Source organism: Lepidochelys kempii, chromosome 1 (genome assembly GCF_965140265.1).
Source record: "Lepidochelys kempii isolate rLepKem1 chromosome 1, rLepKem1.hap2, whole genome shotgun sequence".
NCBI lineage: Eukaryota > Metazoa > Chordata > Testudines > Cheloniidae > Lepidochelys > Lepidochelys kempii.
In genome coordinates, this window is record NC_133256.1 from 15,913,754 (window position 1) to 15,938,738 (window position 24,985).

The following is a 24,985-nucleotide window of genomic DNA, read 5'->3' on the forward strand; positions in this document are numbered from 1 at the left end:
GTATTGTCTCAGTTTTCTTGTTCTTGCTCCATCTGTCAGTCTCCACCTGCTGTCTCCTGTCTTATACTCAGATTTTAAAATCTTTGGGGCAGGTCCCATCTTTTTGTGGAGCTTGTACAGCACCTAGCACAGTGGGGTTCTGGTCCATCTCTGGGACTCCTAAATGCAACTGCTCAAGACTCAGAGAGCTCAATACTTTCTGCAAAATCAGGTCATGTTGAGGGGGTCTGATGGTGGGCGCCCACAAAATGAGACACCAAAATCACTGGTGCCTTTTGAAAATATAGGCCTATGCCTTCACAGTACTGTGCAAACGGGAATGTTTGTAAAATGGCCTGAGAGTCTTGAATGAATGGCAATAAATAAATGTATATTAAAATTATTGGTGAACCAAAGAGCAAAAACCACAAAAAACAGACCGCAAATAAATGAAAGTTTACTTTTTATTTTCTTTGCAGCAATTATTCTAAACAATATTTCATTGTAAGATTAATAAAAAATTATTAAACGTATTGCCACATTCTTATTGAAACAAGAAGAGTCCTGAAGACAAATAATTAAAACGTAGACCAAGAAATTATAATAGGACAAAACACATTTTAAACCAGATCAGTTACAAACATTCAGCATTGCTCCTAGCAGCATAATCAAACCAAAGGTAAATGAAGAGGGATGATCTTGTGGACTAGACACAGGGCTTGTAATCAACTGGTTTTGGCTCAATTCCTGGCTATACCACACATTTCCTCCTTGGGCAAGGTGCTTAGTCTCTATGTGTCTCAGTTCTCCAACTATATAATGGGGACAGTAATACTTGAAAATTTTAAAGTCTGAAGGGACCATTAGGCTCATCTAATCTGACTTCCCGCATAGCACAGACCCAGCAATTTCTGCCTCAAGTCCATAACTTCTGGTGGAGCTAGAGGATGTCTTTCAGAAAGACACCTAATCTTGCCCTTCTCCTACTCTTTGTCTGCCTTGTCTAGTTCGACTGCAAGCTCTATGTGCGCAACGGCTGTCTCCTTACTATGTGCTAGTACAAAATCTAGCACTATGGAGCCCTAATTGCTGATAGGACATCTAGACACAACTGTAATACAAATAATACTTTGAGTAGCAACCACAAAACAGTATCTGAACTCCTGCTCAGACCCATGTCTAGCCTGCTGTGATGGGTTCGGTCACAGAGACCTCCTTGGGACTGTCATCTGACATGCTGAGATTACCTCTGAGCCTGTTTTCCCTGCCAGTTTGGGACTCCAGAACCCTGCCTTGTTGAGCCAGACACACTAGCCTGCTGCTACACAGACCCAGGTGTGGTCCACACCCCGAAAGCTGCAGACTTTAACCAAAAACTGCTCAGCAGGTCACCTATCTCCAGCACCCAGACACCTAGCTCCCAATGGGATCCAAACCCCAAATAAATCTGTTTTACTCTGTATAAAGCTTATACAGGGTAAACTCATAAATTGTCCGCCCTCTAACACTGATAGAGAGATATGCACAGCTGTTTGCTCCCCCAGGTATTAATCACTTACTCTGGGTTAATTAACAAACAAAAGTGATTTGATGAAGTATAAAAGTAGGATTTAAGTGGTTTCAAGTAATAACAGACAGAACAAAGTAAGTCACCAAGCAAAATAAAGCAAAAACTCGCAAGTCTAAGCCTAATACATTCAGAAACTGAATGGTAAAACCTCACCCTCAGAGATGTTCCAATAAGCTTCTTTCATCAACTAGACGCCTTCCTAGTCTGAGCCCAATCCTTTCCCCTGATACAGTCCTTGTTAGTTCTTAGGTGGAAAGCAGGGGCGTTCTCATAATTTGCACCCCCCTTGTTCTATTCCACCCCCTTTTATAGCTTTGGCACAAGGCAGGAATCTTTTGTCTCTCTGGGTCCCCACCGCTCCTTCTAAAAGGAAAAGCACCAGGTTTCAGATGGATTCCAGTATCAGGTGACATGTTCACATGTCCTGTGAGACTCCAGCCTCCATTCCACACGTACCCAGGAAGGTTTCCAGGTAAATAAACCATCTACAACCAACTGTCCTAGTCAATGGGAGCCATCAAGATTCTAAACCACCATTAATGGCCCACATGTTGCATTAATTACAATAGGACCTCAGAGTTATACTTCATATTTCTAGCTTCAGATACAAGAATGATACATGCATACAAATAGGAGAAATATATTCAGTAGGTTATAGCCTTTGTAATGATACCTTACAAGAGACCTTTTGCATAAAACATATTCCAGTTACATCATATTCACACTCATAAGCATATTTCCATAAAACATATGGAGTGCAATGTCACAATCTAGGCACGACTGTAATACAAATAACTATAATAATACTTTTGAGTAGAAACCGCTAAACAGTATCTGAACTCCTGCTCAGACCCATGTCTGGCCTGCTTCTGAAACAACTGGTACAGAACTCTTCAGTGAAATTCAACACATCTTTCTCCCATCTGGATCATACAATCAAACTTTATGATCCTTTGAAAAGTGCAGCTTTGCAAGGAACGATGAAATAAAACAATAAGCTCAGCCTTGAGAAGTAATGATCTCTTGTGGCCTCCACAGCTTTGGGAAGAGCTAGGAAATTATGACTGCCAGTCTTTATATAAAATATCTCCCCTTTCTCCTCCAGTCCAATTTTGTACTGTGGAACCTCAGAGTTAGGAACTGACCAGTCAACCACACACATCATTTGGAATTGGAAGTACGCTATCAGGCAGCAGCCGAGACAAAAAGAAAGAAGAAGAAAAGGAAAGCAAATACAGTACTGTGTTAAATGTAAATGACTATAAAACTAAAGGGAAAGTTTAAAAGAAGATTTGACAAGGTAAGGATACTATGTCTGTGTGAAAAGAAAAGGAGTACTTGTGGCACCTTAGAGACTAACCAATTTATTTGAGCATGAGCTTTCGTGAGCTACAGCTCACTTCATCAGATGTTACAGATGTCTGTGTGCTTGCTGCATTTAAGTTAAGATGGTTAAAATAAGCATTTTAATTCTGCATAGTAAAGTTTCTAAACTGAGTTAAGCCAAGGTTCAGTTGTAAATTTTTGATAGAACAACCATACCATTTTATTCATAGTTACAAACATTTCAATGTTAGAAACAACCTCCATTCCCAAGGTGTTTGTAACTCTGAGGTTCTACTGTAATTCTCTTTTGGTCTATGGGGGAGGCAAAGACCATAGCCATAACCAATGTTATTGGGTTTTAATGGCACAGAACCGTCGTTTATTATTTATTCAAACCTCACAACCATCCATTAAAAGGGAACGTCTGTCTGTCCTTTGCTCATGACAATTCTCAAACCCCCATGGAACAAATCACTTCTGTAACTCCCCTCCCCCTTCTACAACACCTAATACTAGCCCACAGCCAAACCCATATTTAAGATCTCTGATTAGAGCTTTGCTAGCCCCTCCTCCTGGGGAAAACCAATGGGCCCCAATGGCCTATCAACTATCAGCTATTATGGGCCAAGCAGGGGAATAGGTTCCAAACCCGTGTCCCCTGCCAGCTGCCCTATATGCAAGTGGGACTCTAGTGCAGGTGTTCCTGCCATTGGTAACTGTGGCAGTTTTGCATGGGGAGATTGTCAATATTTGGGGGCCATGGCTGTATTTTTCGTCCTGTGCTTGTACAGTACCTAGCACAATGGGATCCTGGTCCATGACTGAAGCGGCCAGGCCCTACCATTATACAAATACTAAATAATAATAAATGGAGGAAGTTAATCTTTATGATAGATGGGCCCCAGCTCCCAGGCTGATTACTGGGCCCCTGTAATATTTAGAGGTGAGGAAGCTAAAGTATTTTATTTTTTAAAAGTTAAAACTGAATCTAAAAGTCTCTTTTCTCTAGATAGTTTGGAAGAAACACAGTATCCTCACGTTTGTAGCCTTCTTGGAATCTCCTGATGTTCAATATTCCTATGGAGAAGCTCTTGGCTGCAAGTTTCAGTACATCAGTGTTCAGAATCAACAGCATTTTTATTATTATTGTTATTTGCAGTGCTTCAAAATTCCTCTCCCACAATTCTGTGCCAGTTTCTTTGCATGCAGTTTTTGTGGACAACTAGCAAAGTTTATTAAATGTATCAAGTCTAATCTCAGGCCGCTGGATTGCTGAGAAACCTGAGATGTGGCAGTGATGGCTCGCTGACTGGCTTTGTGGTAGCATGTACTGTCTGGGCTGGAGACCCAGACATGAGAGCCAATCTCTTTACTGCATTCAAAAGCCCCCAGTTTAACTTGCCTTAGTGTATGTTTACATTAAGAACGGATTGCTAAGTGTAAATAATCAAGAAGATCTTACTTCCAAAAGTGAAAGTCTTTATTTTGCTGCAACCAGTAAATGAAGACAGATTCTAAATGAAGACCCAGCAAGATTCTTGGCATGCTTCACTTACTATACATCCAACAGGAACGACCTTCCCAAACCTCTAAATTAACTTCCTTTTATTCTAGGATAAAATTTGAGGGAAATGCATGACATACCAAATGGAAATCCCAGGGAAAATCAACTCATCCTTGGCAATACCTGCTAGCATTACGTACCTATGGCATGATGCTAACAATGCCAGCCTCAGAAGGGAAAGGACTCCCATACTCACTAGATACCTAGAAAACTGGCTGCAAGGGAGTAGGGACCAGGAGGCCTAACGTGCAGTTCAGCTCTCACAGGAACTTTCAAATGTGCAGGAGTGCCAGTCACAATACTCGCCTCAGGCCTGATCTACACCTGGGGAGGTGGGGGGGAGACTAAGTCTAAGTTACCTAACTTCAGCTATGAAAATAGCGTAGCTGAAGTCAACATACTTAGAGCTACTTACTGCAATGTCTTCCCTGGGGTAGGTCAACTGCTGACACTCCCCCGTCGACTCCGCGTATGCTTCTCACTCCGGTGGAGTACCAGAGTTGATGGGAGCGCGCTCAGTTGTCGATTTATCGCGTCTTCACTCGACGCGATAAATTGACCCCCGCTGGATCGATCGCTCCGGAGGTAAGTGTAGACATGCCCTCAGACAGCACCACCACCCGGGCCTCAATCCTGGTAATGTCCCTCCTTCTTCAACAGCTTTCACAGAGAGATACAGATTGCCCTCAAGGTCAACTGAGCTTTTGATCTTGTTCTCTAGTGAAGAAAGGCAAAACAAGAACCAGAGCCAGACAAAACCAAATGAAAAATAAGGCAAAAAAAAATTAACAATAAGGGCGCTTAATCATTGAAACAAACTGCCAAGAGAAGTGGTGGATTCACAATCTCTTGAAGTCTTCAAATGAAGAGCAGATGCCTTTCTGGATTATATGCTTTAGAAAAACAAGTTATTGGGCTTGATACAGGGGTAATTGGATTAAACTGGCCTGTGTTATGCAGGAGGTCGGACTAGATGATCTAATGGTTCCTTCCGGCCACAAAATCTATCAATCAATCTCACGCTTCATCTCAAGCCTTCACCTCTCCCTAGTTTCTCCATCACCATGGACACCACTCACCAGCCTTCAGCCTTAATACGTGCAGCAACTTCGACCTGGCTCTCTCAACAATATGCCCAAATTTTGCTGCTTCAACATACATAATATTTCAAAGGTTTGACCTTTTCTGTTTGTCCAGACTGTCAATGCTCTTGGCTCAGGCCATCAGTATCTTATGCTATTGTGATCTCCTCCTCTTTGGCCTTGGTATTAACCACACTGCTCCCCTTAAGCCCATTCAAAACACTGCTGCCAGAATCATTGTTCCCGGCTTGTCAGGCTGCCTACATCACCCCCTTCTTTGTGTCTTCCACTGCATCAACTGTAAACTCTTTACCTTTGCCTTTAAGGCCCTTCTCCATTTACCCTGCCCTGTCATTCAGATCTGCCTGCTTATTGAGCTGTCAAATCCCCACTTCATTCCTGTCACTTATGGCAGCCCAATAAATGTTAAACAATAACAAACAAACAATCTGTGTACTGGGGAACTAGTTCAAATGCCTCTAAGATTGCAGCTGTGGCAGTGTGGCCATTTTGTGAGTTTAAGTTACTGATAACTTTGGCAAGGATACCATATACTTCTGGAGGCTACTTAGTAATGTTGCAAGTATGGAGCTGTCTGACTGAAGGAGTTTTTCCAAATCTTGCAGCTAACTAAGGGGCAACTACAAAATTAAGGTCTGGCCCAAAGCCGACTGATGTCAACGGGAGTCTTTGAATCAGGCCCTAAATGTAGAGGGATAATTCCCTGGAGTACACTGGGAGCTATATACCAACAAATGCCCACTAAACACTCGTTTAATCAAACATGAAAAGAATGTAGATACAAGAGGGACTTCTCAATGTGTGTGATACATTGAGGGGCACTGGCCTTGGCCTGGAGAAATAGTTTTTGGATACTCAAGGTTTGATAGTGTAAAACTGCTGCACACAACACTGGTGACATCTGTGAGAGAGTAATGTTATCTAATCATTGGTTTTCACTCTCTTTCACCTGCGTGGGAGAAAAATTATTTCAGCTCTGCTGCATTTCCTGCACACTCCATACAGCTATTTACATGGTAGTCATTAAAAATAACCCAATTCTTTTAAAGTCCTTGTCTGTACATATTATTTATTCTACAGCAGTGCTTAGGGTCCGTTGTGGTAGGCATTATACAAATGAGAGACACAAAACCCTGCCCCAGAGAGCTCACAGGTCAGGATTATGACAGTATGTGTAAGGTAAGAAGGGTGGCGCTGTGGACTGGGCCACTGGACTGCAACTCAGGGAGCCTGGGTTTAAGTCCCAACTCAACCACAAGTTTCCTGTGTGACCTTGGACAAGTCACTTAATCTACACACAGTTCCCATCTGCACAGTGGGGAGAAATTCTTCTCTACCTACCTAGGGGCATGAGGAGGAAAAATCTATCAAAAATTGTATCAGATCCTGCAGTGACGAGAGTCATGATATATAACGACTGGGAGCGCGTATTGGTTGTAGGGTGGCGTTACAAACACAGGTAAATCTGCTTGGCCAGTTGAATGTGAAATCATTTCTCAATAAAAATGGGAAAGTACACATTGGCTTCAGAGGCTTAAAAGTACTTCCACTTAACCGAACATTTCTTTCTTCCCACGAATTTGCGTTCTCTTTAAGACAGTATGCATAGATCACCTCTTACAGAGCTCTGTGTCTGGTGTAAGGTAAAGGATTCAGGTGCTGAACAGGTTGAAAGAATCACCATTATGATGAACACCAAAATCTTCTGACTGAAAAACAAACCATGAGGGAAAAAGCCAACCATGCATCTTTATTGACTCACAAAATCAACTGCCACCAACTCCCTCACCCCGGCAGTTACAAAGAAGAGACATTTTTCCTGACAAGATTCAGCTGATTAGGATCTACTTTCCAACCTCAACATGTACGTGCTTTTAATTCAGGGCGGGAAAATCTCTCTTTACAACAGCCGTTTCTTAGCCCTGGTCTACACTAGGACTTTAGGTCGAATTTAGCAGCATTAAATCAATGTAAACCTGCACCCGTCCACATGATGAAGCCCTTTATTTCGACTTAAAGGGCTCTTAAAATCGATTTCCTTACTCCACCCCTGACAAGTGGATTAGCGCTTAAATCGGCCTTGCCAGGTCGAATTTGGGGTACTGTGGACACAATTCAACGGTATTGGCCTCCGGGAGCTATCCCAGAGTGCTCCATTGTGACCGCTCTGGACAGCACTCTCAACTCAGATGCACTGGCCAGGTAGACAGGAAAAGAACTGCGAACTTTTGAATCTCATTTCCTGTTTGGCCAGCGTGGCAAGCTGCAGGTGACCATGCAGAGCTCAACAGCAGAGGTGACCATGATGGAGTCCCAGAATCGCAAAAGAGCTCCAGCATGGACTGAACGGGAGGTACGTGATCTGATCACTGTATGGGGAGAGGAATCCGTGCTATCAGAACTACGTTCCAGTTTTCAAAATGCCAAAACCTGTCAAAATCTCCCAGGGCATGAAGGACAGAGGCCATAACAGGGACCCAAAGCAGTGCCGCGTGAAACTTAAGGAGCTGAGGCAAGCCTACAAGAAAACCAGAGAGGTCAACGGCCGCTCCAGGTCAGAACCCCAAACATGCCGCTTCTATTATGAGCTGCAAGCCATTTTAGGCGATTCAGCCACCACTACCCCAGCCATGTTGTTTGACTCCTTCAATGGAGATGGAGGCAACACGGAAGCAGGTTTTGGGGATGAAGATGATGATGATGAGGAGGAGTTTGGAGATAGCTCACAGCAAGCAAGCAGAGAAACCGCTATTCCCGACAGCCAGGAACTGTTTCTCACCCTGGACCTGGAGCCAGTACCCCCCGAACCCACCCAAGGCTGCCTCCTGGACCCAGCAGGCGGAGAAGGGACCTCCGGTGAGTGTACCTTTTAAAATACTATACATAGTTTAAAAACAAGCATGTGAAAGGATTAATTTGCCCTGGCATTCGCGGCTCTCCTGGATGTACTCCCAAAGCCTTTGCAAAAGTTTTCTGGGGAGGGCAGCCTTATTGCGTCCTTCATGGTAGGACACTTTACCACTCCAGGCCAGTACTCAGGAATCATTGTACAACAAAGCACTGCAGTGTATGTTTGCTGGCGTTCAAACAACATCCGTTCTTTATCTCTCTGTGTTATCCTCAGGAGAGTGAGATATCATTCATGGTCACCTGGTTGAAATAGGGTGCTTTTCTTCAGGGGACATTCAGAGGTGCCAGTTCCTGCTGGGATGTTTGCCTGTGGCTGAACAGAAATGTTCCCCGCTGTTAGCCACGGGGAGGGGGGAGGTTGAGGGGGTAGCCACGTGGTGGGGGGTGGCAAAATGCGACCTTGGAATGAAAGCACATGTGCTATGTATGTAATGTTAACAGCAAGGTTTACCCTGAAAGACTGTAGCGACTGTTTTATAAAATGCGTCTTTTTAAATACCGCTGTCCCTTTTTTTTCCTCCACCAACTGCATGTGTTTCAATGATCACAGGATCTTCTCCTTCCCAGAGGCTAGTGAAGATTAGAAAGAAAAAAAAACGCACTTGTGATGAAATGTTCTCTGAGCTCATGCTGTCCTCCCACACTGACAGAGCACAGACGAATGTGTGGAGGCAAATAATGTCAGAGTGCAGGAAAGCACAAAATGACTGGGAGGAGAGGTGGCGGGCTGAAGAGAGTAAGTGGCGAGCTGAAGACAGGGCTGAAGCTCAAATGTGGCGGCAGCGTGATGAGAGGAGGCAGGATTCAATGCTGAGGCTGCTGGAGGATCAAACCAGTATTCTCCAGTGTATGGCTGAGCTGCAGCAAAGGCAGCTGGAGCACCGACTGCCACTACAGCCCCTGTGTAACCAACCACCCTCCTCCCCAAGTTCCATAGCCCCCACACCCAGACGCACAAGAATGCAGTGGGGGGGCCTCCGGCCAACCAGCCACTCTTCCACAGAGGATTTCCCAAAAAAAAAAGAAGGCTGGCATTCAATAAATTTTAAAGTTGTAAACTTTTAAAGTGCTGTGTGGCATTTTCCTTCCCTCCTCCACCACCCCTCCTGGGCTACCTTGGTAGTCATCCCCCTATTTGTATGATGAATGAATAAAGAATGCATGAATGTGAAGCAACAATGACTTTATTGCCTCTGCAAGCGGTGATCGAAGGGAGGAGGGGAGGGTGGTTAGCTTACAGGGAAGTAGAGTGAACCAAGGGGCGGGGGGGTTTCATCAAGGAGAAACAAAGAGAACTTTCACACCGTAGCCTGGCCAGTCATGAAACTGGTTTTCAAAGCTTCTCTGATGTGTACCGCGCCCTCCTGTGCTCTTCTAACCGCCCTGGTGTCTGGCTGCGTGTAACCAGCAGCCAGGCGATTTGCCTCAACCTCCCACCCCACCATAAATGTCTCCCCCTTACTCTCTCAGATATTGTGGAGCGCACAGCAAGCAGTAATAACAGTGGGAATATTGGTTTCGCTGAGGTCTAAGCAAGTCAGTAAACTGCGCCAGAACACTTTTAAACGTCCAAATGCACATTCTACCACCATTCTGCACTTGCTCAGCCTGTAGTTGAATAGCTCCTGACTACTGTCCAGGCTGCCTGTGTACGGCTTCATGAGCCATGGCATTAAGGGGTAGGCTGGGTCCCCAAGGATAACTATAGGCATTTCAACATCCCCAACAGTTATTTTCTGGTTTGGGAATAAAGTCCCTTCCTGCAGCTTTTGAAATAGACCAGAATTCCTGAAGATGCGAGCATCATGTACCTTTCCCGGCCATCCCACGTTGATGTTGGTGAAACGTCCCTTGTGATCCACCAGAGCTTGCAGCACTATTGAAAGGTACCCCTGGCGGTTTATGTACTCGCAGGCTTGGTGCTCCGGTGCCAAGATAGGGATATGGGTGTGGGTTCCGTCTATGGCCCCACCACAGTTAGGGAATCCCATTGCAGCAAAGCCATCCACTATGACCTGCACATTTCCCAGGGTCACTACCCTTGATATCAGCAGATCTTTGATTGCGTGGGCTACTTGCATCACAGCAGCCCCCACAGTAGATTTGCCCACTCCAAATTGATTCCCGACTGACCAGTAGCTGTCTGGCGTTGCAAGCTTCCACAGGGCTATTGCCACTTGCTTCTCAACTGTGAGGGCTGCTCTCATCTTGGTATTCATGCACTTCAGGGCAGGGGAAAGCAAGTCACAAAGTTCCATGAAAGTGCCCTTACGCATGCAAAAGTTTCGCAGCCACTGGGAATTGTCCCAGACCTGCAACACTATGCGGTCCCACCAGTCTGTGCTTGTTTCCCGAGCCCAGAATCGGCGTTCCACAGCATGAACCTGCCCCATTAGCACCATGATGCATACATTGCCAGGGCCCATGCTTTCAGAGAAATCTGTGTCCATGTCCTGATCACTCACGTGACCGCGCTGACGTCGCCTCCTCGCCCGGTATCGCTCCGCAAGGTTCTGGTGCCGCATATACTGCTGGAAAATGCGTGTGATGTTTAATGTGCTCCTAACTGCCAAAGTGATCTGAGCGGCCTCCATGCTTGCCTTGGTATGGCGTCCGCACAGAAAAAAGGCGCGGAACGATTGTCTGCCGTTGCTCTGACGGAGGGAGGGGCGACTGACGACACGGCTTACAGGGTTGGCTTCAGGGAGCTAAAATCACAAAGGGGTGGCTTGACATCAAGGAGTATTTCAGGCAGGACTTCACGGAGGGTTCCAATAAGAAATGGTGCACCTAAGTTATTGTTCTTATTGGAACAAGGAGGTTAGTCTGGCCTCTGATTGATACATGGCTAGATTTACCTCGCTGCACCTTCTCTGTGAGTGACTGCAGTGTGACCTAGAGGAATGAGTCCCCTAGACGGGGGAGGGGAGGAAGCAAATGATTACAAAACAAAGCTGGTCTATTTCTTGTTTTGATACACTCCATCTATCTTTTACATCTTTGGCTGGCAGCAGACGGTGCAGATGGACTGCATGCCATCCACATCTCAGGGCTGCTTGGCAGAAGATGGTACAATACGACTGCTAGCCATCCTCATCTCTTGCCTGCCTGGCAGAAGATGGTACAATATGACTGCTAGCAATCCATATCGCCTGCCTGCTCACCATAAGATGGTTCAATAGGACTGACTGCAGGACTTGAGAGAATGACTTGATCAAGTCACTCCAAATTTAGTCCCTGCGCCCATGTCTGCCCAGGCGCTCCTGGCCGATGTGGCCAGGAGCACCTCAGACATGACGATGATGGCTACCAGTCCTACTGCACCGTCTGCTGTCACAAGGCAATGGGTTGCTGCTACTGTGTAGCAATGCAGTACTGCGTCTGCCAGCACCCAGGAGACATACGGTGACAGGGAGCTGAGCGGGCTCCATGCTTGCCGTGGTATGGCGTCTGCACAGGTAACTCAGGAAAAAAGGCGCAAAACGATTGTCTGCCCTTGCTTTCATGGAGGGAGGGAGGGAACGGGGGCCTGACGATATGTACCCAGAACCACCCGCGACAATGTTTTAGCCCCATCAGGCATTGGGATCTCAACCCAGAATTCCAATGGGCAGCGGAGACTGCAGGAACTGTGGGATAGCTACCCACAATGCAACACTCCGGAAGTCGACTCTAGCCTCAGTACTGTGGAAGCACTCCGCTGAGTTAATGCACTTAGAGCATTTTCTGTGGGGACACACACACTGGAATATATAAAACCGATTTCTAAAAAAACGACTTCTATAAATTCGACCTAATTTCGTAGTGTAGACATACCCTTAAAAGCAAATGTGTCACAGTAATGGTAACACCATGCAGTTCTATCACACTCAGTCTTCAAAGCACTGTACAGACATGCAATTAAGCCTCATAGCACTCCTGGCTCCCAGTCCTGTCCTTGCGTCGCACCCCTTATTAACAATCTTGCATTAAAAAATATCAGCTCTCAACAATGTTTATTCATTATAGTCCTAACTTTTGTTCCTCCCATGAGGATTTTAACCCCTTAGTTAAGCAAGATTCATTGCTTTGACAATTTAAAGTGCTATATAAATAATACTAAGAAATGGTAGGGTCTAAAATCTCCCAAGAAAAGTCTCGCTCCCAAACTCCCTCCATTAAATTTACCACAAGATTATTTGGTACAAAAATTCTCTCCATCTTTCCCCAATGTCATCACAAGCAGTCATATGCAGACACATTATACATACAAACACTCCAGCGCAGACAGGTCCATGTGAGTCAGCCATGGAGCTACAAAAGACAGGAGTGAGGAAACCTCGGGAAAGGAATAACATCTTTGATATTATCCACTCCCAAGATGCACTGCAGGTAGCGCTCAAACCCCATTCCGAAGCCTCCATGAGGGGCCGATCCAAACTGCCGGAGATCTAGATACCTGCAATTTAAATAGCTACATTCACAACATGGTTATGCTCAGATAATGAAAGCGATTCTTTCCATTTAGAATTTTTCCTCATCTTAATTACTTTGCTTGACCCAGACTCTTGCAACATCAAAAGTATCTGTAGTTAGAAATGGAAGACGTCTAATTAGCTCATTTAGTCCTTCCCCCACTGATGCTGAATTTTGCCCTACAGGGATTCTTTAATTTTCCACCCAGTCCCATTTTAAATGCCCTAAGTGATGGGGTTGCCAAAACGTGCCCTGGCACACTATTCCCTTGCCTAATAGGGCTTGGCATTAAAGGTATGTCTTCACCGTAGAGTTAACTCGGGCACTTCCTCAGGTGTTGCCCCTTGTTCCCCTCCTCTCCCGTTCACACACACACAAAACCCTCTCACATCTGGGGTTGGTAATGTTTTAAACCCAAGCTAGCTGGCCCAGCTCGGAGTACAGGTTAGAGCTTTTGCACAGGCTGTTAACACACCCGCTTTGCAGTGAGGATGCAGGCTAAAACACTGAAGCGCTGGCAGATGTCTAATGCCTTCCCACAATTCTCCCCATGTGCCCAGAAGGACAGACAAGTTCTCCCAAAATTCACTAGGAAAGAATCATACAGCAGCTCAGTGTACTACAGCACAAACCACCCTGGAATATATCCCCAGAAACCGCAGCAACACACACAGACACACACAGGATACAACAACTTGGGTTTGGGTAGGGCTTTGCAATGTGGCTGCTCACACCTGCACTAGGCTAACCTACGCATTCAGACCTGGGCGCTGATCTAGAGCCCATTAAAGTTAATGGAAAGCTCCCACTGCCTTCAATGGGCTTTGGATCAGGCACTTAACCCATTTCTGATGACTGCTATAGGAGCAGCTCTTTCCCTGTCAGCGCATCACCAGTGGTGGAGTTGAGACATTTTCAATACTGCACTGACAAGAGAAAAGGCAGGTTGTGGCAGATACACGGAAAATTTCCTTTATGCTGGAAAATGCTCCTGGAGGATCTCTTTATTCAACAAGCTGCACGCTGCACATTTTCCACCATGAAAGAGCCACAGACTAGCCCAGCATCCTGCCTCTTGCAGTGGCTCACACATGAAGCTTAAGAGGCAAGTGAACTGCTCCCCCTGCACCTGACTGATTGCACAATGTAATTCCATGAAGGGAAATATTTTTCCACGACCCCAGCTGGCAATCAGTTTATGCCCTGCAGCTGAAGAGTTGATAGCCTGTGTAACCTTTGAATCTTGCTAAACTATGTACTGCAATAACATCCCAGGGTGGTGAATTCCAGAAGTTTATTATATACCAAGTTCAAAAAGCATTTCCTTTCATCCATTTCAAACATGTATCCTTTTATCTTTGTCACATGTCCTGTTGCTGTATTACAAGGCACAGCGAAAAGGAGCACCCTCTTCACTACCATTCTCGGTAGGATGTATTTCTACCTTTTCTGTCTCCTTTCCAAACAACATAATCCATTCCTTTTAATCCCCTCATTACACTGAAATATCCTTGCCCTCTGCTGGTTAAAGAAGTGAGCCTGAAAGAACAGAGAAGGAGGACTTGTGGCACCTTAGAGACTAACAAATTTATTTGAGCATAAGCTTTCGTGAGCTACAGCTCACTTCATCGGATGCATGAGGTGGAAAATACAGTGGGAAGATTTATATACATAGAGAACATGAAACAATGGGTGTTACCATACACACTGTAAGGAGAGTGATCAGGTAAGGTGAGCTATTACCAGCAGGAGAGCTTGGGGGGGGCACCTCTTGTAGTGATATTCAAGATGGGCCATTTCCAGCTGTTGACAAGAACGTGGGGGGGGAGGGGGGGAGAGGAGGAATAAACACGGGGAAATAGTTTTACTTTGTATAATGACCCATCCACTGCCAGTCTCTATTCAAGCCTAAGTTAATTGTATCCAGTTTGCAAATTAATTCCAATTCAGCAGTCTCTCCTTGGAGTCTGTTTTTGAAATATTTTTGTTGAAGTATTGCCACTTTTATGTCTGTAATCGAGTGACCAGAGAGATTGAAGTGCTCTCCGACTGGTTTTTGAATGTTATAATTCTTGACGTCTGATTTGTGTCCATTTATTCTTTTACGTAGACTGTCCAGTTTGGCCAATGTACATGGCAGAGGGGCATTGCTGGCACACGATGGCATATATCACATTGGTAGATGCGCAGGTGAATAAGCCTCTGATAGTGTGGCTGATGTGATTAGGCCCTGTGATGGTGTCCCCGAATAGATATGTGGACACAGTTGGCAACGGGCTTTGTTGCAAGGATAGGTTCCTGGGTTAGTGGTTCTGTTGTGTGGTGTATGGTTGCTGGTGAGTATTTGCTTCAGGTTGGGGGGCTGCCTGTAAGCAAGGACTGGCCTGTCTCCCAAGATCTGAGAGAGTGATGGGTCGTCCTTCAGGATAGGTTGTAGATCCTTGATGACGAGCTGGAGAGGTTTTAGTTGGGGGCTGAAGGGGTGACGGCTAGTGGCGTTCTGTTATTTTCTTTGTTGGGCCTGTCCTGTAGTAGGTGACTTCTGGCTAATCTTCTGGCACTGTCCATCTGCTGAACTGAAATTATTTTGCAAACTGGATACAATTAACTTAGGCTTGAATAGAGACTGGGAGTAGATGGGTCATTTACATAAATAGTAAAACTATTTCCCCATGTTTGTCCCCCCTCACCACTGTTCCTCAGACGTTCTTGTCAACTGCTGGAAATGGCCCACCTTGATCATCACTACAAAAGGTCCCCCTCCGCTCTCTTGCTGGTAATGGATCACCTTAAGTGATCATTCTCTCGTTACACTGTGTATGGTAACACCAATTGTTTCATGTTCTCTATGTATATAAATCTTCCCACTGTATTTTTCACTGAATGCATCCAATGAAGTGAGCTGTAGCTCACGAAAGCTTATGCTCAAATAAATTTGTTAGTCTATACGGTACCACAAGTCCCCCTTTTCTTTTTGCGGATACAGACTAACACGGCTGCTACTCTGAAACCTGAAAGAACAGAGGTGTCTGGGCACCCCACGCATCTCAACATTCAAGGTGGGGAAATGCTTTGTAAAACTGAAAGACGTGCTAGTGAAATTACAACAATCCCAAAGAAATCTTGCTTTGTTGACTGATCCAACGCTCCACGAGGGATGAGAGCAGAAAGAAAAAGATTTTGCTCACATCTGGGAAGAAACTGATTTTCTTCCCATTGGAAAAGGCCTTGAACCTTTGGGTTGATCAATGCTGACCTCAAACAACCTCAGTTTTGCATCTCAAAGTTTCTCTCGGTTTCCTATGCTGTTCAGGACCCTACAGGGTGAAATACACATGCAGGAGGCCAGACTGGATGATCAGAGTGGTGGTCCCCTTCTGGCCTTACGTATTTTAAATTGAATATTTCAGTTAATATCCAGGCTCTGTTGCTACGTACTGATGGTAGGTATAATGTCTGCTTCTGTTCCACACAGGACATGCTGTGTTGGAGAGGCAGTCGGATCAAAACTTAGCTCCATGAACCAAAGACAAAGGCTTGAATCAGCACTCCCTGGAGTCAATGGAAAAGTGCCCCTTGACTTCAATCAGCCAGTTCTGACACTGACTTACTGCGTGCAATTATGGGCAGGTCAGTTCCCCATCGATGAAATAAGGAAGACATGATTTCCCCGCCTCAGAGGGGGATTGTGAGTTTAACATTTGCACTGTGGCTCAAAGAGGAGATGCGGCCTACCAATGCTGCTATTACCCATTGGTTGGAAATGCTAGAACAGATGAAGCTCACCCGCTGCCAGTGAGCACTGCTGTATCTCAGGTCACCTCTGCTGCCCTGCTCCCCACTGTATAATAAAGGAGGGGAGTGGGAGTGAGGAGCCAGTGGGTCGCAAAGGTAGAAAGAAGTTAAAATGACATGGCTTTAGATCGTTTTTACTTCTAATGGCATTACATTCTTTCCTTATTCTGTTGCCACAGAGGGTCACCTCTATCCTATTCAGCATATTGATAGAAAGATCATACTTGCCATTGAGGCTCAGAGGAGTATATTACAACATGGAGATGCCCAGCTTGGCTAGCCCTCCTCCAGTCAAAAGGGGAATGAATTCCAATGGGACAGAACAGACTCCATCTCCAAAGAGCAGATCACATGTACCCATCTGCTCTGTCGCTATCCCACTGAGCGAATGCTAGAAAATCCAGATCCCTGGGCAGAGATGCCAATGGGACAAGTGTGAAGCTACTTTCAACATTTATGTCCACTATGAAAGTCAGAATGAGGAAGCGAGTCCAATATCTAGAGAGTATCTGGGCTGCTACGTGCAGTGTGGGTGGGCACGGTACAAGAACTAGCAGCTCGGGGACAAAGTGTTCCTGTTATTATTATGGTAGCGTCTAAAGGCCCCCATTGTGCTAGGCGCTGTACAAATACATAGCGAGAGACAGTCCTTGCCCCAACAAGTTTACAATCTAAACAGGCAAGATAGACAAAGGGTGGGAGGGGAAACAAAGACACGGCAGAGCCAGAAAACTCAGATCTCCTGATTCCCCCCAGAGTCCAGTGTCCTAGAAACTGGACCACTCTGCCCCTCTGATACTTATACCGAAATCTGATAACCAGTAGCATTAAAATGAGGTGACCAAGTTCCTTGCAAGTTACAGTGTGAAAGAAAGGACAGTGGAAATAATCTCAATAACTGCACAAACCAATGCTGAACGTCCCTCTCCAATGCCAATCAAAAGGAAAATCTACAACACACACAATGTATCTAACTGAAAGATCAAGATGTGTTCAGGAACTTTACTGTATTTTCTTATTAAAGCCCACTCGTCAGCTGAATAAATGATGGGACTAGGAACACTGTCTGCTTCAGATCACTGATTCTCTCCTTCCACCCTCCTCTCCCAGTGGTACAATGGGTCCATTAGAGGCAAGCCACTCCTTAAATAACACACTGAGGAGCAGCCAGATTGTGATTTCCAAGGTCCCACAATGCTCAGTGGGAGGAAGAGGCAAACAAAGATACTCTGTTCTATGCAGGATCTCAGAAAAGGAGCATTTTAAAGCATTTTCTGTGCAAATATTAGTCAATATCTTACTTTAAAAATCACATAGAAGTTTCAACTACGCTCCAATGAGCTAGTGTGTCGAATTTGGAGACTAAATTCAATCATTAAAATGTAAAGAAAGCAAGTTCCGTCCTGCTGGAATTGTCAGTCTCAGTGCAACTGCAACTCGGGGATTCGCCACTGATCCCGCTGTAATACTGATGGATAATTAGGAGCAGATACAGCGAAGCAGATCAGCTCAATAACTGCCTGCTCTTTGGGTGGACTTTAGAGATCAGGGGTTAGGAGCACTTTTGTGCACTCCTATTGAGGGATTTCCAGCGCACAAGCCCCTGCAGAATCCAAGTACCAAACGAGAAGCTATTACTCTGTTGAGCTGCAAGTGCTACGACAGTGTCAATGGCTCCCTATGCTGTGTCCTGAGGGCACATTTTTCCTGATGGGAGGTACAGTTGATGGGAGGGTGGGGACAGAATAGAAAGTGCCTCCAGAACGTGATGGAAACCCCATGCACCAACACAGACAGGCTGTTGACAATGACTCCTTGTGCTTCCCCAAGGAAAGTTAGAAAGATATGGCACAGCCTTCGTGCTACTGTTGATAGCCATTACATAAATAGCCTGCCACAATCTCCCAGCATGGATCTTCATAGAGCTATTGTTTAAAATCCAGCCAAACAGCAGAACCCTATTCATGCACAATCAGGTTGAATGCTGCAGGGCTTAAGGTGACCTCCTATGGGAAATAGTAAGAAGTTACCCTCCACTCTCCAGACACACTACAGCTGTGTGCAATTAAACTAGGTGCCACATTCCTCAGAAGCACCCGGCACTTCTGAGAGCAGGAGAGCAGCCTAATTGGATCAATCATCTGATGTACTATGACAACTCCTGTGTTCCTGTGATTTGTCTCAATCACCATTCTCAGCTCTATGGGTGCAACGAGTAAGCAAGAGACCGGCTACAGCTATTGAACTTGAGCACCCTCCATGTCCTGAGCCCGTGGCAGCTTTCTGACAACACGTGCAGTGCAGATGAGCTGCTCTCGGCCTGCATTCCTACCTACGGATGTGGAGGATTCTCCCTCACTCGCAATCTTTAAGTCATGACTGGATGTCTCCAAAAGATGCATCTCACACAGACGCTGAAGGGGCTAATATGGGCCCAAGAGGCCAATTAACAGTACCAGGCTGCACCTGGATGAGAAGCCAGCCTTAACTTGGCAGGAGAAAGATGGTTAGTATAAAGAGAGAACGTCTCTAGCAGAAAGGGGCTGACGCCCAGCAGCGGCGGTCATTTTTTCAGACTCAGTTTCAGGCCTTATGGCAATAAGAAAGGGCCTCTCCGAACGCAGAAGTGATTTAATCAATCAAATTATATTTCCAGTGACAGAGTTAATACCGATGGGGAAACATGTAGCTTAGCCTGAATCCCAGTGCATATTGGGGTAAAGAGGGACTGAAAAGGTGGGACAAAGCAGCCAAAAGCACTGTAAGAAATGGAAGGATTGACATAGAAATACCGTGAATAAATGGGAATTCTAAAGTGTAGTACAGAAAAATTTCAAAGAAGGATGGCAAAATCTTTGGATCAACGAAAGAAGAGGTAGAAGATATTTTGAACCGTGCCGTGGAGTTGAGAACAACAACGTATTTCAGGGCTTGAATAGGAAAAATCAAGTGATTTTGTTTAGAGTACTGACTGGTCACTGTGATTTAAACAAAACTCTTTTGAAAAAACAAACAAACAAAGATGGAGTATGTGCATTCTGTAGGGTAAAAGAAACAAACTGATCACCTTTTATGGGTATGTCAGAGCTTTGATTAAAAAAAGGGCAAAGCTTTTTGAGGAATTTAAACAACTTAAGGTAACAAAAGTTATATCATGTTACTCAGAAAAATATCAGGGAAATGGGGTCATAGCAGAAAGGCACCTGATGGACGCAGAGCAGAGTGAAAGGATATCAGCGGCTGAGTATTTAGCAATTATAGTTGGTGGCTATAGACTATTCAGTTAAGTCTGCTTCACCATGGAGAGAAAGAGAGGAAAAAAGAGTCTGCCATACCTCTCTGGGAATAGAGAGGCAGTGAGGGGTAAGCCCTGGGATCCTAGCTAGATGAGGGGAAGGCTGGGAAGGAAAGCTGGATTGCACGGGAAGGGAACACCCCTGGGCAGCAGGCCCTAAGAGAAGGGCAGGTCTGGGTAAGAAATTTGAAAGAGGGGTTAAGCCCTGAAAGAGGGGCACGGCTAGGAAAGCTGGCAATGGAAGAAGGCCCAGACTAAGGGAAAGGATCAATAGAAGGACCTGCAGGAAGGAGCTGGTACCCTGAGACTGTTCCTGGAGGGAGAGGGCAGCTGGGGAGAAAGAGACTTTCTAAAGCAGGCCTGGGAGAAGACAGGCTCCAGGGCAGAATGAGTGTCGGTGGTTTGGGAGGAGCTGAGCCTCCAGAGAAAGCCCTGGGAAGCAGCTCTCTGTGACAGAGTGAGGAGAAACTCTGCAGAGCCGGGGGTGTACTGACAACTGATTTGGGGAAGCATAGAAGAGTTTTTGTCCCTTTGAGCTGGGACATTATTACCCCGGAAGGGGCGGACTAAATCATGACCTGGCTGAAGGGTGAAATGATGGGCAAAGAGACTACTGCAGCATTGGGGCGACAATCAGGGGGCAGCACTCAGTGAGCAGAGAGCCACTGTGCCATGCCTGGCCACTAGGAGGTGCTCCTGCGGTGAGTGAATTCCTCCACAATATGCCACAGTTCCAAAAGAATTTACGGACTTGACACCAAAATTACTGGGTGAAATTCTATGTCTTGTGCTAAGCAGTAAGTCAGACTAGCTCATCATCATGGTCCTTCTGGCCTACAAATCCATGAAAGATGGGAAGAAGTTTCATTTGCCCTGCCTACACATTGCTGATGTAGAGGCTTGTGGTACCTTGTGCTGTGCTATTCCCAAGCAATTTCAGGATGCAGGAGGGAATCCTGCATTCATTACAGCTTCTTAATCCAAGTTATCAGTTTAAAAAGCATTCTTCTCCCTAACGGCTATTCTAGCTACCCAAGTACTTTTTGATAAACTCTCTGACGTTTGAAACACTTTGCAACATTACTCCTCTACCAGATAATTAACAGATACATCCTAAGCATTATTATGATAATACAAATAATTCATAATTTTTCAAAAGGGACACAGTCTGGACAGTCACTTTAATAGGAGAAAACTCAGGGAGCCCATTTTTCCCTTCTTAAATTCAAGGACTGTTCTATTCTATTTCTTTAGGAGGACAACTGTAATTACTTCAACTACTACCCTGCCAATTGCAAGTGGAGTTTTTCATGTGGCCACTAAAGATCAAAAATAGCTTGTGGTTTTTGTGCTCTATTTATCTCATACAACAGCACCTGGGATTTTTTAGTAACGTTCTGGGTTTTTTGCATACAGTTTAAGGATTTCATATTAAAAATTGTTGATGAGCAGCAAGTTAATCCATTTTGTGCAATAATGAAAGGTATGAAAGAGTCAACTCTGGCTGCAACTAAAGAAGTCGGAGGATAAACTTTAAGTAACATAAGGTTAAACTTTGTTCAGGTGAGATGGCCATTTCATTGTTACTGGTTGCAACTCACTGAGGGCCTCAGTGAAAAAGCTTCTTCCGTAACAGTAGTAAGAGAACAGATACTGTTTGTAGACCAAGCTATAGACTTACCATTGGTAGGCATCTGCAAGTCCTAATCTGTGGAATAAACAAACTCTTGTCAATAAATCAGCAGAGCAGATCCGTATCAGCTGTGTGATCTGTTAACAGTTTGGTGCATGGAAATACACAGAGAAAGAAAAGGGAAGATATTACTAATTAATAGGGCTGTCAAGTGATTAAAAAAATTAATTGTGATTAATCACGCTGTTAAATAACAATAGAATACCATTTACTTTAAATATTTTTGGATGTTTACTACATTTTCAAACATATTAATTTCAACTATAGCACAGAATACAAAGTGTACAGTGCTCAGTTTATTTATTACAAATATTTGCACTGTAAAAAACAATTGTATTTTGCAATTCACCTCATACAAGTACTGTAGTGCAATCTCTTTATCATGAAAGTTGAACTTACAAATGTAGAATTATGTAAAAAAATAAAACCACCTGCATTCAAAAATAAAACAACGTAAAACTTCAGAGTCTGCAAGGCCACTCAGTCCTACTTCTTGTTCAGCCAATCATTAAGACAAACAAGGTTGCTTACAATTTATAGGAGTTAATGCTGCCTGCTTCTTGTTTACAATGTCACCTGAAAGTGAGAACAGGCATTCGCATGGCCCTGTTCATAGATTCATAGATATTTAGGTCAGAAGGGACCATTATGATCTAGTCTGACCTCCTGCACAACACAGGCCACAGAATTTCACCCACTACTCCTGCAAAAAACCTCACACCTATATCTGTGCTATTGAAGTCCTCAAATCATAGTTTAAAGACTTCAAGGAGCAGAGAATCCTCCAGCAAGTGACCCGTGCCCCATGCTACAGAGGAAGGTGAAAAACCTCCATGGCCTCTTCCAATCTGCCCTGGAGGAAAATTCCTTCCCGACCCCAAATATGGCGATCAGCTAAACCCTGAGCATATGGGCAAGATTCATCAGCCAGATACTACAGAAAATTCTTTCCTTGGTAACTCAGATCCCACCCCATCTAATATCCCAGCACAGGCATTTGGCCTATTTACCATGAATATTTAATTACCAAAAAACATGTTATCCCATCATACCATCTCCTCCATAAACTTATTGAGTTTAATCTTAAAGCCAGATAGATCTTTTGCCCCCACTGCTTCCCTTGGAAGGCTATTCCAAAACTTCACTCCTCTGATGGTTAGAAACCGTCGTCTAATTTTTACTCTAAATTTCCTGGTGGCCAGTTTATATCCATTTGTTCTTGTGTCCACATTGGTACTGAGCTTAAATAATTCCTCTCCTTCTCCTGTATTTATCCCTCTGATATATTTATAGAGAGCAATCATATCTCCCTTCAACCTTCTTTTAGTTAGGCTAAACAAGCCAAGCTCCTTGAGTCTCCTTTCATAAGACAAGTTTTCCATTCCTCGGATCATCCTAGTAGCCCTTCTCTGTACCTGTTCCAGTTTGAATTCATCCTTCTTAAACATGGGAGATCAGAACTGCACACAGTATTCCAGGTGAGGTCTCACCAGTGCCTTGTATAACGGTACTAAAACCTCCTCTTCCCTACTGGAAATACCTCTCCTGATGCATCCCAAGACCACATTAGCTTTTTTCACGGCCATATCACATTGGCAGCTCATAGTCATCCTATGATCAACCAATACTCCAAGGTCCTTCTCCTCCTCCGTTACTTCTAATTGATGTGTCCCTAGCTTATAACTAAAATTCTTGTTATTAATTCCTAAATGCATGACCTTACACTTCTCACTATTAAATTTCAGCCTATTACTATTACTCCAGTTTACAAGGTCATCCAAATCCTCCTGTAGGATATCCCTGTCCTTCTCTAAATTGGCCATACCTCCCAGTTTTGTATCATCCACAAACTGTATTAGCACACTCCCACTTTTTGTGCTGAGGTCAGTAATAAAAAGATTAAATAAGATTGATCCCAAAACCGATCCTTAAGGAACTCCACTGGTAACCTCCCTCCAGCCTGACAGTTCACCTTTCAGTAGGACTCATTGTAGTCTCTCCTTTAACCAATTCCTTATCCACCTTTCAATTTTCCTATTAACCCCCATCTTATCCAATTTAACTAATAAGTCCCCATGTGGCACGGTATCAAATGCCTTACTGAAATCTAGGTAAATTAGATCCACTGTGTTTCCTTTGTCTAAAAAATCTGTTACTTTCTCAAAGAAGGAGATCAGGTTGGTTTGGCACGATCTACCTTTTGTAAAACCATGTTGTATTTTGTCCCATTTACCATTGACTTCAATGTCCTTAACTACTTTCTCCTTCAAAATTTTTTCCAAGACCTTGCATACTACAAATGTCAAACTAACAGGCCTATAATTACCCGGATCACTTTTTTTCCCTTTCTTAAAAATAGGAACTATGTTAGCAATTCTCCAATCATACGGTACAACCCCTGAGTTTACAAATTCATTAAAAATTCTTGCTAATGGGCTTGTAATTTCATGTGCCAATTCCTTTAATATTCTTGGATGAAGATTATCTGGGCCCCCCGATTTAGTCCCATTAAGCTGTTTGAGTTTTGTTTCTACCTCAAATATGGTAATGTCTACCTCCATATCCTCATTCCCATTTGTCATGCTACCATTATCCCTAAGATCCTCTTTAGTCTTATTAAAGACTTAAGCAAAGTATTTGTTTACATATTGGGCCATGCCTAGATTATCCTTGACCTCCACTCCATCCTCAGTGTTTAGCGGTCCCACTTCTTCTTTCTTTGTTTTCTTCTTATTTATATGGCTTTAGAACCTTTTACTATTGGTTTTAATTCCCTTTGCAAGGTCCAATTCTACTTGACTTTTAGCTTGTCTCACTTTATCCCTACATGTTCTGACCTCAATAAGGTAGCTTTCCTTGCTGATCCCTCCCTTCTTCCACTCCTTGTATGCTTTCTGCTTTTTCTTCTCTTGTAGCTGGTGTTGCAAGATATTTAGTTACCAGGTGTGCTAAAGATTCATATGTCCCTTCATGTTTCAACCACCATTCCAGAGAACATGCTTCCATGCTGATGACAGGTTCTGCTTGATAATGATCCAATGCAGTGCGGACTGACACATGTTCATTTTCATCATCTGAATCAGATGCCACCAGTTTTTCTTTTTTGGTGGTTTGGGTTCTGTAGTTTCTGCATCAATGTTTTGCTCTTTTTAGGCTACTAAAAGCATGCTCCACATCTTGCCTCTCTCAGATTTTGGATGGCACTTCAGATTCTTAAAGCTTGAGTCGAGTGCTGTAGCTATTTTTAGAAATCTCACATCGGTACTTTCTTTGCGTTTTGTCAAACCTGCTGTGA

General features: G+C 44.3%; 1 protein-coding gene across 8 annotated transcripts in view; it reads right to left on the reverse strand.

The window, feature by feature from the left end:
- Positions 1-425: 425 nt before the first annotated feature.
- Positions 426-24,985, reverse strand: part of NARS2 (asparaginyl-tRNA synthetase 2, mitochondrial) — a 90,170-nt gene continuing 65,610 nt past the window's right edge. For 4 of the 8 annotated variants that reach the window (XM_073335741.1, XM_073335746.1, XM_073335764.1 and 1 more), the window contains 2 exons: positions 21,679-21,705; positions 7,267-12,890 (listed from right to left, as the gene is read on the reverse strand). In XM_073335741.1, coding sequence (XP_073191842.1) covers positions 12,746-12,890; positions 21,679-21,705 — 172 coding nt within the window. In that variant the 3' untranslated portion in view covers positions 7,267-12,745. The other 4 variants (XR_012157897.1, XM_073335722.1, XM_073335736.1 and 1 more) reach the window with 4 other exon arrangements.